A 16,282-nucleotide genomic window follows, 5' to 3' on the forward strand; every position below is an offset into this window, starting at 1 on the left:
ATCTGCATAATGAGCTTTAACGGTTGTAAATCCCGGTCATGACAGCACCTTGGGAAGACAAAATGCATTGATGCCGCACAGTGAATCAGCCCCATGCTGAGACACTGATGGTATAGACACACGCGTGTGTGTGTGTGTGCGTGAACTCTCGCTGCGTATGACTCATCCACAGAGATACCCTCCCCATTAAGTCTGAAGAGATAAACATTCTCCTTTCTTTCATTTCCATTCTTTCATTTCCTCTTTCGCTCTGTCTCGCTTTCTCGCTCCTCGCTTGCCACACCTCGTGTTTTGTGGAAATAATGAGACTTTGTGCCATGCCGTCGCATTTGCTCGTTCATTCACAACAAAAAATTTGCCAGACAAAAAGACAGAGACAGAAGAGAGGCAGCCTCTCGATGACCCTCTTGCATAAACAGGCGCGTTGATTCCCCCCCCCGCGCCTGCGGGTCTCTCCCTCTTTGTCCGCAGTAATGGGCCGAAAATGAAACATTGTGCTCTTGTTTACACTCTTGATCAGAATGGAAACTCGCTCTCGTTTCCCTCGCGGGGACCCCTAAGCCGTCATTGTCTGCCGTCTTCACTGTAACTCACAAGTGTTGTTGGTGCTCACGTATTTGAATCGTGCAGGACTGTGGGAAACGAATGTTGGGATAATAGCGTAATGTATCATGCTCACACCACATTTAATACGTCTAAACCTTTGGAATTCAGTAATAAGCGGCAGACAAAGGGAATATATTATCAAAGAATGCTTCTTTGTCACAAAAGTATACAGTGAATCCATGGTGGAGCATTTTGATCTTCAGCAGAGAGACAAAAGGACTGAATGTGAGCTTGCAGCAAACTTTTTTATCTCCCACAGTCCCTTGCTGTAGCCCTCTGGGTATCTACAGGTACATGGAAAAGTTTACTCACTCTACATAGTAGGTGCCGTACTGAGGGTCCTCAATCTTCTCCCAGCCGTAGGGCAACTCTGGGGGGAGAACAGACAAGGAAAGGGAAAACACAAATCACTTATGATACTGTTGAGGCACTACATGGACAATCGGACACGTGCAATGAGGCGTGGTGTCTTGACTGTCAGCCTTGCCGCGTCCTTAGCGTACACCCAAAGAACAAGAGGCCTGCTTTTATTTGTCACTATGTGTTTAGGGCTTGATGCATACTTGGAGGAGGGAGGGAGGAGTTGTAAAATAACAACCTTTCTTTCCAGCAGTGTGTGTGTCTGTGTGTGCGCGCAACATCTCGAGCTTCTGCTCCTGTGTGACAAACACACACAGCGCAGAGGAGATCTTTACGCAAGAGGGGCCATAGGAAATTGCCTTTTGAGAGATACTGCACTGATGAGCTCTCCGCGTGCGTCCGCGATGCCATTAGGAGGAGAGGGGCAGACTGGAGACGGGAGGTTTGTACTGTGTCACCGGCACGACTGTGACCGCGACCGATCAGCTGTTCAGTCTCCGTCTGTTGGCCACCGCCTCCTTCAGAGAAGCGGGGACGCAGCTCATGAGCACGCTGTTGTATGCAGCGAGGAGCTGGGAAAAGTGTGTATGTAGAGCAGAGAGTGTATGGGTGGTGCTAAAGCCCTATGGCTTCCAGTGCGACGTGCAGACATGGCCTCACCTCCTTCTTCGCATTTCTCAGGAGGCTTGGCTTTCTTGGCAAGACGGGGGTCCAGCCAGGTGGTGGTCTTACTGTTGTGACTGAAATGCAACAAGAAGATTGGAATTTAGTTCATTAGATATAAGATATAATGAAAGGACAGCAATTAGCACTGGGAGCTCAAGGAAGTCCCTTTACCTATGAGGTACTTTACTCTAGCAAACAGAATAGGGCTCCCAAAAAACAGGATTGTGACTCACACTTAATCAACTGGGAACTAGAAGCTTTTAAAATATTTGTTTAAATCTGAATAAAGCAAAAAAAAGCAGCAAAAAATAGAGCACGGCAGAAAGAAAATTCTAAGCAGTCGCAGAGATCATAAAGAGCAGAACTGTGGGAGCAGGTCAGGGGTGGCGTGCTCCATTTAGCCTGTTGTTTCTCTCACTGGCAGAATGAGCTATTGATTTAGCAGCGAGCAGCACAGCCCCGGCTCTCTCGACGGCAGCATTGACTACATGCCACACTAAGGGGCCAGGTAAACAATCGGGCCCGCTGCTTTTAGCACCAGCCAACAAACCCGCCGTCAAACACAGGGGAAATAAAAGGCAAAACTTAATTGAGAACAACACAGCTGCCATTGCTGAGCCTACAGACTGCTTCCATGTCAGGCACCTGGCTTGATACAGTACAGAGGAATGCGCGGGGTGGGGAGCAGAGAGAAGTCATTGCCAGAACTCTCCACACATTTGGCTTATGAGAAGGAGGAGAAACAGGGAGTGCAGGACATGGGATTAGCACAATGCTGATGTAATGGGAGTGTAAGAGGACAAAAACAAGGAAGGCAAGTAGCAGTAGGAAGGCTACTTACTCTATGAAATAGACCATGCCGGTTTCTGTGTAGGCCATCTCCCAGTTTTTAGGCAAAGGCTCCTGACTTTCATCCTGTGTGTTCCATATGCGCAAGTCCATGGCCGCGGCTGACTGGTTGTAGCTTGGCACCGTCTTCCTCCACTCTGCTTTGTCTTTGTGCTCTGAGGCCCGGCATGGAGAGAAGGACATGGGCATGGAGACAGAAATAGGAATGGGTTGGGTGTAGGGACATGGGAGATGATAGAAGGAGAAGGAGACAGGACGTGAGATAGTGGCGCCATTGGAGCTCCTCTGGGCTCCTTGCATTTCGTCCCGCTGCTGCTGCTGCTGCCGCCGCTGCTGCTGCTCGAGCTGCTCTTCCACCGTACACTGGGTGGACGGTTACATCCACAGGACAGAAAGGGGAAGAGAGAAAGAGAGAGAGACAGAGAGAGTACACAGAAGGAGGGCGGAAGTGCAGCACTTGCCATAGGATTTGCATGTCAGCGGCGATGTACTGGGAACTGCCTCCCAGGCAGGGGCAGATATGACCAACGCTTCAGCCCAGACATGAGCGCCACATCACAACTCTATTAGTATCACACCGCTGCTTGTGTGGGCGGGCTTATCTGCCTAATCTTGATGTGTGTGCGCCTGTCTGTGTGCGAGGCTCCTATCTGCAGGTTTTCATCGACCTGTGCATGACCCTAGCTTCACCGGGGCTTTAAATGCTCACTATGTTTGGCCGGGGTAATTGAATGGCAGGGATAGAAAGTGACAGCTGTCAACTGGAAGAAGTCAAGAGCTCCTTTGTGCTGTAACTGGGGCCTTTCATAACGGAATCACGGAGCGGTTTCTGCGCTCGTAAATGACTGCGCACACACACACTTGCTTCAGGTTGCGGCAGCTTTCAGCCCTGGAGGACAGAAATAAAGTAGACTTTTCCAAATGTGGGAGCGCAGGCTGCATAAATAGACAAGAAAGCTAAACGGACGTTCACAATGATGCACAAACATTATTAAACTACCTCCGAGGCTTAGTAATATGTCTGCCGCTGCTCCTTTCAGTGGACGTTCTCAATACTTCAATGTTCCAGACCTGACAGAAGTATAATAAACTGAATTTGCAACGAGACATGAGCTCCAGAAGGACTGGCATCTGTCTGCAGTGAGTGTGTTTTCACTGTTGGCTCCGGAGATAATGTGTCTCAGAGAATGATTTTCTCTCTTGCATATAAATGTGAAAATAATTCTGCACGCTCACTGGTCTTAGTTTTGTTTTTTTGTTGTTTTTTAATTTCTTCTCTGTCGTGTTTAAAGTAATCAACACTCAGACGGTAAAGATCCTTTCCGTCGCTCCGGTGGATTAAAGCAGTAATGTTGAATTAGTGTACGTGTCTTCCAGATTTATGTTTGATTATATTTTTATGAGCATGTTAAATGTGCAGTATAATTCAGTGAAGCCATAACACTATTTTGGTTTGGACCATGTAGAGTTTCACAGCGACACTTCAGTTTGAAGTTATGTAACTACTTTCAAAAGGAAGACCGTCCTCTGTTAGCTGTTGTGGCTTGTGTGGGAATCAAACGAGGACAGCGTCTATCTTTCTAACCGAAGGATCGCTTCTATTGATCTCAGACACACTTTGGCTCCATCTTGACTTTGCAGGGCTGTGATTTTGTGCTGACCTTGCAGCGAATCTGATGCTGTTTATTTGGAGAGGAGAATGATAAGGAAAGGAAAGAAAAAAATACTGTCCTGCTGTCGGAGAGCAATACAATACATTACCCAAAACCAAATCAAAGAGCTGTGATTGAAATGTGGAGAGAAGCAGTAAAGAGCTGTAATATGGTGGAGTAAGTGGTGTCTCTCACCTGCCAGACCATTGACCATAGGAGGCCTCTCCTCTTCCTCTTCCTCCTCTGGTGCAGCGCTGTCCTTTCTATCCATCTTGCTGACTGAGGTTGTGCGTTTTCGCTGGACCTCCGTGTCAAATTCTTCATCAAACAGAACCTGGTCCACCAGGTCCGGCTGTACGGGGCTTGGCTCTGCAGGGGGCTTGGGGGTGCCATAGTAGTTGCCTGGAACGAAGAGAGGGAGGCAGTAAGCACGACCGTTACACTCAGCTAAGCCATAATCGGCCCTAACCTGAACCCTAAGAATAGACTGAGGACTTCCAACGTTTCTTTGAAGATCCTTATTTGCATTTCACCCGCGTGAGAACAGCAACACCGCAGCTCACACAGACAGAGTCAAAAATGTTAAATATGGTGGGAAAGAATTACAGGTCCACATTTGGCTTTGCACTGCGCCGCAGAATGGGAAAAGAGGGCTACACACAGAACCACTGTGTTGACGACAGATCAAGAAGAAACCAGATCACCTGATCTGCAGAAGCTGTTTATATTTCTTTAAAGGCACGAGGACGTCTGCTTGTTTGCTTCAAATTGTTTCTGGCAGAGCTCATCGGAACAAAGTAAGGCCAAGGTTTCGCTGTTGTAACTCTCCGATTTTCTAACCACTTCCTGGTTAGGGGAAAGTGGAATTTAGTCTTCCAAGTGGATGCCAATATCACTGTCATCGCAGTCTCGTAGTACCACGCCTGATCAGACCCATCAAATAGGAACTTGTTCGTAAAAAAAAGCCAACTGTGAGGCATAAAGGTTTCCCTAATTTCCCTGTTTTACTACTATAAAACGTACTAGTACTATGATTCATTACTGCAGTAGTCCCAACTCCTAGACCAAAGCCAAAATCCTGGATCAATTTTCTGCTTCGCTTCCAGGGAACTGTGAAGACAGCATTTACGCCAAGGTTGCTTCTCGGGCCCCTTGATTGGCCCTTTAAGTCCATCAGCTTGCCTTTGCTGTCATGTCGGTGCCTCCGGCAGCAAACAGTCTTACTCCGCAGAGCGAGTGCGTGTGTTTTCTCAACTATAGGAGAGGGGTGACCCACTTTACCACTTGCTAGCTTCTCTGCCCGTACAGGAAAATGACAAGTTAAAGGCAGGAAAAGAGGGGAAATATTTGTGACGGTACGCCGCAAATATTGATTCGGCGGCTGTCCTCCTGCGCTGTTTGTGTGGGATGGCAGCGTGGTAAAGACTGAGCAGCGTCTGAGTAGCTGAACATTGCATTGTAACGGTTAAACGGCACACCGGGGAGTGGACGGATAGTGTGACAAAGGAATCTAATGGGAGGAAGACGAAGAAAGAAAAAAAAAAAACAAGAGAAGCGGCACTGAAAGAGATCTTGTTTAAATGCAACCAATGGTAAATTAGTGTTTGCCATATTTAAAGTAAGACAAACATGATGAGATGCAGATGGATGTGCCTCACGTTGAAATACAAATTTACAGTGCCTGCAAGAGTGGAAGTAACCATGATGACATGTCAAGACTCTACAGCTGAATGCTATTTTTATCAGCTATAATTATGATACGCTAAATAAACAATCAACGCATCAACTAAAAAGCGCAATTCACCGAAGAGCCACGTTAAACAATACATTATAATTGATTAAGGCAATTACGTGCACCCGTGTTTTACGTTATGAAGTATTAATATCGGAGCCATTAAGCCCTTTCCTAGGTTTGTAATTAATCGGAAGCCTAATGACGGAATGCAAATTGAGGGAGTTAAATTGGAAGTGGTAATTTGCTCTGTTCACAACACAGTTCCTGAAGCTCGCACAAAAGGTACACGTAGCCCCCTGTAAGTACCCATTAGCCAGAAACTGGGAGGCTGTGGCCACAATAAGGAAGTGCAGTCAGATGGATCGCGCAGTAATTATACTGCGCTAATGAGCCGCAATATGAAAAGCAGCCTTTGTTGAGATTTATAGCTTTGTCCGGCACACAGGCGCAGAACCATACAACCCATTAAAGCACTCGAATGATGAGAGGCCGGGCGTGTTTAGCTTTAGAATTAAAAGTGATGCGTTTTTAAAGGAGTCGGGTCTTTTGGCCAAATTCATTAACCAGCTGTTTGTCTCAGTCTCATGGGGCAACTCATTTAGTATTACTTATTTAAGTTATCTCAACAAGGCACCCTTTTAATTTAGCATTTATATCCTGTGACTAAGGGGGTAGAATACAGAGGCATCAGTTCTATTATTCTCTTTAGTGCAATGTATAATCCTATTGTAATACAGTGTTTACTAATCATCTACAGTCATATTCAGTCATATTTAAATTCTTAATCCTATTAATATTCGAATGTGACAAATTGTCATGTCTTTCTTTTGATGTGGAAACTGCCTGGGCTTTTTTGTTTTGTTTTGTTTATCATATCAAAGATTTCAGCCGGCTCCTGCAATAAATTGATAGTAAAACAACACGGGCAACAGCGATGGGCTGGATCAAACAGGTGGACCTTTGTGATTCAAATGGGTGAATAATAAATATATAAAGACAAAAGAATAAGAGATTAGATGACAATTAACACAGAACAGGCACAACCACTAAATTATAGCAGTGAAACGATGAAGCCTTTTCATGAAGTTTGAATGTTATGGTCGAATTTGCACACGATGAGGTGCAGAGTGCACTGATCATTTCTGTGCAGTCTATGCCTTATTTGTTAGGCAGCGGACTTTGGAGAGAAGACACAAAAGGAAAGAAGAAAAACTGAGACTGACATACAGCCGAGGCAGTCTAGGGTTAAAGGATAACTCTATTTTTTTATGATTGATGGGGATAAAAATCTTTGCAATTGGTGCACTTTTGAGCAAGAGTGGTACAGTATACCCGGTAAACTACGACACGGCTGCCAAATATCAAGCACTGGGACTGCATGTTTTGACACTGATGGCCTCAGATTATCATTATAATGGGCTGATGATGTGTAAAGGATCTATACAGATCCATCAGCCACAGTATTATGACCACTGACAGGAGAAGTAAATAACATTGACCATCTTGACAATCCAATGTTCTGCTGGGAAACTTCTGGACCTGGCATTCATGTGGATGTTACTTAGACATGTACCACCCACCTAGACCAGACCAGGCACCCCCACCCCATAGCAACAACACTCCTTGATGGCAGCAGCCATCCCCAGCAGGATGCAGCCTGACACAGACACACACATAAAAACGGTTTAGGAACAACTAAAAAAAAACATAAAGAACAGAGCAAGGTGTTGTTCTGGCCTCCATATTCACTAGATCCCAAACTGATCAAGCATCTGTGGGAAGATCCACAGAGGCCCCTCCCCTCAACCCATAGGACCCAAAGGCCCCCACTAACAACAGTCATAATGTTATGCCTGATCGGTGTAGATGTGCATCTTATGTACAACAGAAGTCTCGCTGTAGGACAATCCTTTCTGTGAAATCTTGTGGGAGGTGCCTATTTGCTGAAAGACAACAGATATTTGGAGAAGAGTGGAGTCATGTTACAAAGTTGGAGGACTGAGTGTAATTTTTATCTAGACAATATAAAATATATATATATGTGTTCTGTTGGCACATTTTCAGACTGTGACAACACAATGTCTTGCAACACCTGGTGACGCTTTCACAGACTCTACTGAAGGGACAGGGACACAGTGAAGTTGTGGCTACTTGTGCTAAAAATGAATGGCAACACTCCTGTCCTCACACTGTGCCTTGCACATCATCCTGTTTCAAGCTTTTGGACTGGGGTGACCACTGTCAGTGAAATAAGAGAAGAAATCTAAACAAAGCACTTTTGCTAGCAAGGGACATGCTGTCTCTCTGTTCCCGTCCACCATGTCTATTTATAAGACTAGTTAAAAAGCCTAAAATAAAATGCCTCACCTAATTCTGTGTGACACATTTTTAGCCAAATTCTTTTCAACTAAACACTATTTGTTAGACACTTCTTTGCAGACTCTATGGGCAGTGATACAGAAACATTCCAGATGGGTCAAGTTTGACAATACGATGGTTAAGTTAGACCACCAAGGATCTGTTAATGAGTTGTGTCTGTGTCCTGTGACCGACATTAACACAAAAACTGTTACCTAACAGCGATCGGCAACTATTTACATATAAACGAACATTCACACTGGTTAGTATAAATACCCAACAGTTTGCATTATCAGCGAGTGGTAACAACATGGATACATTCAATATACTGTCTCTAATAATGAATTATATCTTCTCTTCCTGAGAACAAGAGAGAGAAAATCCTGATTTAACCTCTCCGTGGTCCTGACATATTTCTGCCTCATTAACAAATGTCTAATGTCTCATTATCAAGACAAAGACCTTTCCTATCTAGATGCCAGGGCTAATACTGGGAAATTAGACCTAATTTGAATGGGGTCTGGTCACCCCTCGGCAACCCCTGATAATGTCAGACTAACCACCTCAAATCTTCCACCTTAATTACAGCCCGAGATGAATGGACTGTCCAGTCCTGGGAGCCACCATGCTAACAGCTCCCCATGACCATGCGTGCATGACAAAAATAAGACACCTGAAGATATGGGCGCCAGCGCAACCAATCAACATGTTGTGTTCGAACACAAATGTGACAAAAAGTTAGAAACCGAGCAAAAACAACAGAAAGAAAACTTCCTGACTGGGAAGGATAAGTTCTTCCAACAAGCTGTTCCCTAATGTTGGATCAAATTTCTGACCGGGGAATTTACTGTAGCTCGCCCACTCAGATCGGCTACATGAGAATATCAACACCACACCCTACGAGATGTACACTGAGAGGAGTTAGACTTAGATACTTTATTGATCCACAAGGGAAATTGCTTGGTCACAGTGTTTCAGTTGCACATAAAAAAATAAAATAACAATCTACTGAGGTCTTTTGGAGTGAAAGGGGCACTCCTGAAGACCTTCTCTGACTCTGTAGTGGCATCAGCCATCCTGTACGGAGTGGTCTGCTGGAACAGTGGCATCACAGAGAGGCAGAGGAAGAAGCTGGATAAGATCATCAGGAAGTCCAGCTCTGTCCTGGGCTGCCCCTTGGACTCAGTGAGGGTGGTGGGTGACAGGAGAGTTCTGGCTAAACTGTCCTCCATGCTGGACGATGAGTCCCACCCCCTGCATGGTGACCTGGCAGGACTGAGGAGCAGCTTCAGTGACAGACTGCTTCACCCTCGATGTGTGAAGGAAAGATGAAGAGGGTCTTTCCTTCCTGCTGCTGTTAGGCTCCACAACGAGCACTCCTAATATGTGCAATATTATTACACCTTATGGTGTAATAACACCAGTCTGTGCAGTATATCTATTATCGTTTCTATCTCTGTCATTTCTGCATGCTGTTGCAAACTGCAATTTCCCCATTGTGGGACAAATAAAGGTTTTCTTATTCTTATTCTTATGAATAAAATGAGTTATCTGCTACAGAAAGGTGAGTCGGTGTATAGCTGGACTGAGAACGGTCTGAATGAAGTCCCACAGAGTTCACTGCGGGAGCAGAGCTGGATGAGTCTGCTGGAGAATGAGCTCCGCTGCCCCTCTACAGTCTGGTGAAGTGGATGTGAAGGCTGGTCCATGATGGAGAGCAGTATGAGTAGAAGAATAAAACTACTGAAGAGCTTGTTATATATTTCAGTTTGGTTGCCAGGTTTAACCCCTTGGAGGATTTCTTTCTCCTTAATGACACAGCATAAAAACATTATAATTCATCACTCCGAAAAATTATTGGTCATCAACAGGTAATTTAGGTAACTGCAGTCCTGCTTTGCTTTTGTCACACGGCGAAAATGACAAGCAGCGGGCTGTGTTAGAGACACAAGCAGCGGAGACTAATAAGCTATTACATTAAAGCTCTTGTAGGGCGAGTGATGGGTGGACAGCGTGGAGTCATTTTCATGTTAGCAGTCTGTGCTTGTTTGTCGCTGTCAGTGAATTACACAGCCATTCGCTCGTGCTACACGTGGAGCGTCGCTGCCAGTAAGTAGTAGTCCGATGTCGAAGAAAGACAGCTTCCTGTTAGAAGGCTGCTGTAAACCAGAGAGACCCCTGACTGAAATACACTCTACCAGGGCCTTGTGTGTTTACTGGTGGGAAAGAATGTGTATACACTGTGTGGGTGAGTGTAGATGTCATGCCATCTGTTTTAGTCTGCAGCTGCCAGCATATCTCATCTCCAAGTTGTGAGAATCTGAATAAAATGTGATTACAACTGTGACCAGAGTGATACTGGCAGTGAGATTCTCTAAATCTCCTTATCCTCCAGGAAGCTCTCATTATCAGATGTGGTACTAGAGACCAAAAGGTTATGACATTTTTGTCGTTTAGCGATGAGAAACTCCAGCAAATGGTCTTGCGGTGATGTTTTCCAAGACAAAGAAGTAATTGGAGACATCCCTTGTGCTTTGGAAGTTTTGAGAAAGCCTCTCGAGGGTTCATACTCCCCGCCTCCTCCGCCCGCACCGCGTTTATCCCTCTGCCATTTTGGAAGCCGCCAGCCACAGTCACAGACCCTCATTAATCAGTGAGGATGGGCTTCCACCCTCCTGGGTAGTGCCCAGTCTGCCCAGGCTGCAGCACTGGCAGCCAGTGCCTCAGGCAGTTGAAGCCAACCTTGTGCTCCAGGCCTGGCACAGGGCTCAGGCCCTGCTTGGCATGGATGCCCACACTCCACAAGCCTGCCTTGTCAACCTTGCATTCCTCTGCTCTCTGTTCTTGTGCGCGTGTTGTACGGCTTAGCAATCCACTGTCGACCTGCTTCCCATAAATTACCTTCCTTTCCAGTTTACGTGCACCTACTCAAGCTGTGTTGTCACACCCAAAATACATTTTATAATAAGTTCTTTTTTTTAACTTCCAATCTTAGTTTTTTATTGAGCTGCTCTCAATAGGAACTCCCATCTTTTTTATTCTTCCATCTTTTCTCCCATCTTGTTTGTTTCTCTCAAGTTATTTGAGTGTGTGTGTGTGGTAGCATCACTAATCCAAGTCGAATTCTATCAGCTGTGTACTCTGAGGTACTTCTTAATCTTTTCGGTTTCGCTAATTCCTAGGAGTGGGCAGCTGTTGCCGGCACAGCACCTTTGCACCCTCCTTCTTCTGTGACTTCTGGCCTGTTGCCCAGTTTTTATCTAATCCTCAGCGATGCAGTTTCGCCTCAGAACTTCACAAAGCCCGTAATACCAAGAAAGACCCTATTATAAAATGGTTGTAGGCAATGTGGCAAAACAAGGGGACAGTAAATGGTCATCTCTTTTCCAGTAGAGCCTGTGATGGTCAAGGGGAATGGGTTTTGTATTGCACAAACAAATGGATTTCACAGTTTTCAGCTCCTGTCGAACCGTCCCCCAGCGGGCCTACAACTACAGAGCCTAACTGACGGCTAAAGTTAAAGTACCCTCGTGGTATATTGCCCGTAAATCATGCCCTTTTCTGCCCTTCTCTTTGTCTTTTATGTGTCCGCGGTGTGTCGTTCTGGACCGTTTTATATTTCCACTGCATCCAGCAAAACCGTTTTTACACTGACCCATGATTCTACCTTAAGCTTCTAACATGTAATCGAGGATCTGTCTCCCGTGACAGCCTTGTCACTTGCAATCATCCAATATACACTTCCATATACGCCGCCGCATGATTATAAGCCTAATCTGCTCTTTCTTGTCATTATGCACAGAATAATGAGTTTCTATGGCACACGGAAGTCATAAATAATGAGACACCGCTGTCAACACAGTGTTGTATTTGTAGGTGAAACCCAATGAAATTAACCTGTGTACCATGCCTACTGCTGCAGGTTTCAACACCTGCTTTCCATGACTCCTGCTTTCCAATTTCAGCTCCCCGTCCCTGCCATGAATCATTCATACCACTGGCTTCTCCGTGCCACGCGCGCTGAGGGGTAGTAAATTGGATACGCCCTGATTCGTGTGCACACACACACTCTCATGCGCACAAATTCTTTTCAACGCAATCACCATTCTGTAAAACAAAAATTGGCAAACTAATCTATGCCGCTTTTGTGTGGTTTCGACTCCATTGCCCGCTTCACTGACAGCTGAGTCAACTTTTCTGCTAAGACTTCCCAGAGAATGCAGACTGTTGAAAATCTAATGGATTAATGTGGAGGACTGATCGCATAAACACACACAATTTTCCACTTTTCTGCATGGTTAAGTATTTTTTTTTTTATAATACTGGCCTCCTGAAATAACTTTCTATTATCGTGCGTGGCGATATGACGGCCAGTCATTGTCTCAGATATTGGCTTCAGCAGAGCAGCGGGGAGTGAGTGTCACTCTTGGTTACAGATTAACCGTGGCTATATCAAGACCCTGTTGCTCGCAGGACTGGCGGATTAGTCACAGCAGCGAACATGGGCCGCCCAGGTCGAAGTTTCCATTCAGTCAGCCACGTATACGTAAACTACCCAGGAGGGAGAGAGAGGGAGACGGATGAATAATGATTAACTGCAATGAAAACGCAGGTTGGAATGTGTGGTTTGCCTTCAACCTTTGACATGAAAAATTTAGTTTAGATTAGTTTAGGTTTGTCTATCATGAAAAAGTGAGAAAAAGTGTCTATATTCATTATCTAATAAAATACAAGTTTAAAACAGTTGGAGTTAATTTTACAATCTACAGTGAGCAGGCTGTTGCCAGTCAAGACACAGAACTGAAGTCAATTGACAAACTGACCATGGGAAGATCAGTCACCACCGGGTAAACATCTCTGTGCATTCAAGTATGTCTGCCTGTCTGTCTACAGGCCTAGTGTGTGGGAATTTTATCAAACTGTTTATTTGGGTGGTCAGAAGGTTTTCTGTTAATAACTAACTTTCTGCCGCTTTCTGAATCTATATCCTCAATAATACGCATGTGGCTGTGTTACATTAAGCAGGGAAGGGGAGAACAGATCCATTATTCATCCATGATGACTGGTTCATCGGCTCGGGGGTTGAAGGGCCCGTCTCCCAGGGCTAGGTGTGGGACAGAGAGAGCTTTTAGATAGCCAGCACATTTCCGACACCGCGTGTAGGTGACCGGGGTGAAGCCCTGTTCTCACACAAAACCATCCAGGGATATATTATCTTCGGCTCCATCACATTTACGATGACAGGTTGATGACATGAGCAATACGCTGATTTCACCTGATGACCTGATGGCGCACAGCTCAGCAAATTTACAACAGAACTAATAACCAGCAGCCTTGGGATAGATTGGGACGATGAGCTGTAGCAATGGTCTGTTTACTCTGGTCACTCTACATTCTTTGGGGGGCGGTTTATTTTTGCTCTTGGGCCTTCCTGAGTAAGCCTAATTGTATTCCTCCTCATCTCTAGGGATGCTTTCACACCTTGCTGCACCTGCCTGGTGCGGTTCACACGAACTCTGGTGTGTTTCTTTATGCTGCGGCAAAGGTTGCCGACTGTGCATGCATGATTCATGTATGCAGGGGCTCGGCCTGATAGGTCAAATGTGTGCATGCTGGATGTGAATGCATGGTGTGTGTAAATACAATGATTCTTCTTATTCAGCGTGTTCGGTGTGCATTTAAGTGTTTATTGCGTATGTTCATTTGTAAAAATTGTAATATAGCAACCTCATAGTAACCTCCCTCTCATAATATCATGGCTAGACTCTTCTTTTGGATCCCGTTTCTACCTCTTCTGCTCACTAAAGCGCTGAATGACTTGCTGTCAGTCACCAGAATTTCATCATGTGTTTCCATGTAACTGTGCTCACGCAGGATAACTGTTGTCCAAACTGTCCACAAATCGTGTTACCCGTCGGTCCACTGTATGTCCAGCTTTACTCGTCTTAAAATTTAGGCAGCAATGCATCACATCTGAAGGACTGCAGGGTTAAGGGTATGGACACAGCGTTAAAGAACTACTGGCAACAAAGGACGACTCTGACATCGCCTCATGCCAGCTGAGTCTGGACCAAAAAGTTGCCCTTGAACACACCACGAAGACTATAGCCAAGGCCAGCTGGTACATACGCTCTACGCCTGGGTGAGAGGAAATACTTATTCATACCAGCATACCATTAGCTGGGAGGCTAGGAAGAGACATAAACTGTCACAGATCTGGTGTCTATTATGCTGATCAATTGGTGTACCGGCCTATTCCTTTTTGATGATAATGTTGTGAACATTTTTGTGTTTTTGTATGTTCTGATGTGACGAAGATGTAAATGAGAAGAGTCTTCACCGTGTGCCCTCCTCACTAAGTCGTTTGCCGTCTCCTCGTGCACCGTCAATCGGAACGACTTCTATCAACGACGCACTCCGCCACCAGTTCCACATACTGAATCAGCTGTAAAACTGCCGACGGATGTCCAACTAGTGGCAACGGCGCAGGACCCACCGCGAAAAAAGGGTCACGGATGTTCACCAACAGCCTGACGTCGGTGAACGGTAGTCAGTTGGCTTAGTGTGTCACGGCTCTGAGCTTTAAAACTACTTAAATAAAAGTCAAACACTAGCTAACAAGTAATATTTTTAATCATTCAATATATATCCTCATTAAAAAAGAACAGATTTGAATGTGACCAAACCTCAATTTCAAACTTTCAGTATCGACATCTGATGTATTTCACTTCATGGTGTGGTTTGATATCCACATGTGCAATATTGGGAGCATTATCAAGGTTTTTCTGTATCAGTAATTCATACGAACCCAAGCTTTCAAATTATAATTTTTTTTCTGTATTAGAGTAAACTATTTATACAGTTCATGTACAGTGTCGTGTACATTGCATTGTGTTTGCCAGCGTACCGTCATAGGTTCCACTCTCCAGCAGCAGCCCACCTTCGTCCAGATCACGGAACTCCGCCACACTGATGAAATTGTAGTCCACCCCGGGAACCTCCCCTTCTCTGGGCTGCCGAGTGGTACCTGCCAAAAAAAGCCAAAGTTTAAGACAGGAGAAGCATGCAGACAAGCGGAGTAATGTGCCAGTCAGTGAAAGGGTGGGAGGGGACTGGAAGTGACAGTGAATTCAACATGCCCACGGGGATTTGAATCCGAGTCCAAATACAGGACCCGGGGGAGAATCTGTGTCTACATCATGAATAGTGATCAGAGCTGGGGCCGCCAAGTGATGGATTCATTATTCAAATATGGAACAGAGAGAAAATATCCTCCCCACAGCAGCACAGAAGCCAGAGTGCAGTGGAAAACGTAACTGGAGATAATGAATAGCATTTTAATGGCGTGCTTTAAGCACATGCAGCATCACCACTTTAGTTTGTTAAGGACACAAATATAACAGCGATTGAATAAATGAATGAGTACGATAGTTAGGTTATCTGATGACCTCTCGCATATTCGCTGAATTATTACTCTTTATTCTTCACAATGTTCTCCTCCAAATCCCACGCACAAGTCAGTGTCCAAGGCAATTTAATAGAAACGCAAATGTACTGTAAAGTCGTGATGAAACTATTACTTATGCCAGATCTTTTGTGGCATAAGTAATAGTTTCATCTCTCTACTTGCAATAAACCAAAAACTGAATTTGTGATCTCATAGGCTCTTGTTCCAACGGTACTGTCGCTACCACAGTCAAAAAACATTGCCTGCTGTTGCTGATTTTGGAACAGATTTGTTTATATTCATAAACCAGGGCTTAACTTACAAGGTCATAGAAGTAAAAATCAGCGCCATGTGTTACAGTGTACTGTCTCCTTAATGTAAGTGGTGGGGGTCAAAGTAAAAAAAACAACCGGAGAGCTGCAGTCAAGCAGACGCTGCAAACATCTCTGGGCGGCGCTTCCATTTCCTGCAGAGTTAAAGCCATTAAGTAGTAATTCTCTAAAAGTGTGATTTAAAAAGTGACATGTTTTTTTCTCTGTGGATGCTCTCACGCTGAAAACACATTGTAAGGAAAATCATTTACGCTCACTAATTTGCCCGCTTTGCTTA

General features: G+C 44.9%; 1 protein-coding gene across 1 annotated transcript in view; it reads right to left on the reverse strand.

Moving 5' to 3' along the window:
- The window catches only part of magi3a (membrane associated guanylate kinase, WW and PDZ domain containing 3a), a 109,161-nt gene that overhangs the window by 22,248 nt on the left and 70,631 nt on the right, over positions 1–16,282 (reverse strand). The window contains exons 3-7 of the mRNA XM_084553927.1: positions 15,134–15,253; positions 4,329–4,535; positions 2,474–2,636; positions 1,627–1,706; positions 919–976 (exon numbers count right to left, since the gene is read on the reverse strand). Coding sequence (XP_084410053.1) covers positions 919–976; positions 1,627–1,706; positions 2,474–2,636; positions 4,329–4,535; positions 15,134–15,253 — 628 coding nt within the window. The remainder of the gene's footprint in view (positions 1–918; positions 977–1,626; positions 1,707–2,473; positions 2,637–4,328; positions 4,536–15,133; positions 15,254–16,282) is intronic.

Source organism: Chelon labrosus (assembly GCF_963514085.1).
Source record: "Chelon labrosus genome assembly, chromosome: 10".
NCBI classification, from domain to species: domain Eukaryota; kingdom Metazoa; phylum Chordata; class Actinopteri; order Mugiliformes; family Mugilidae; genus Chelon; species Chelon labrosus.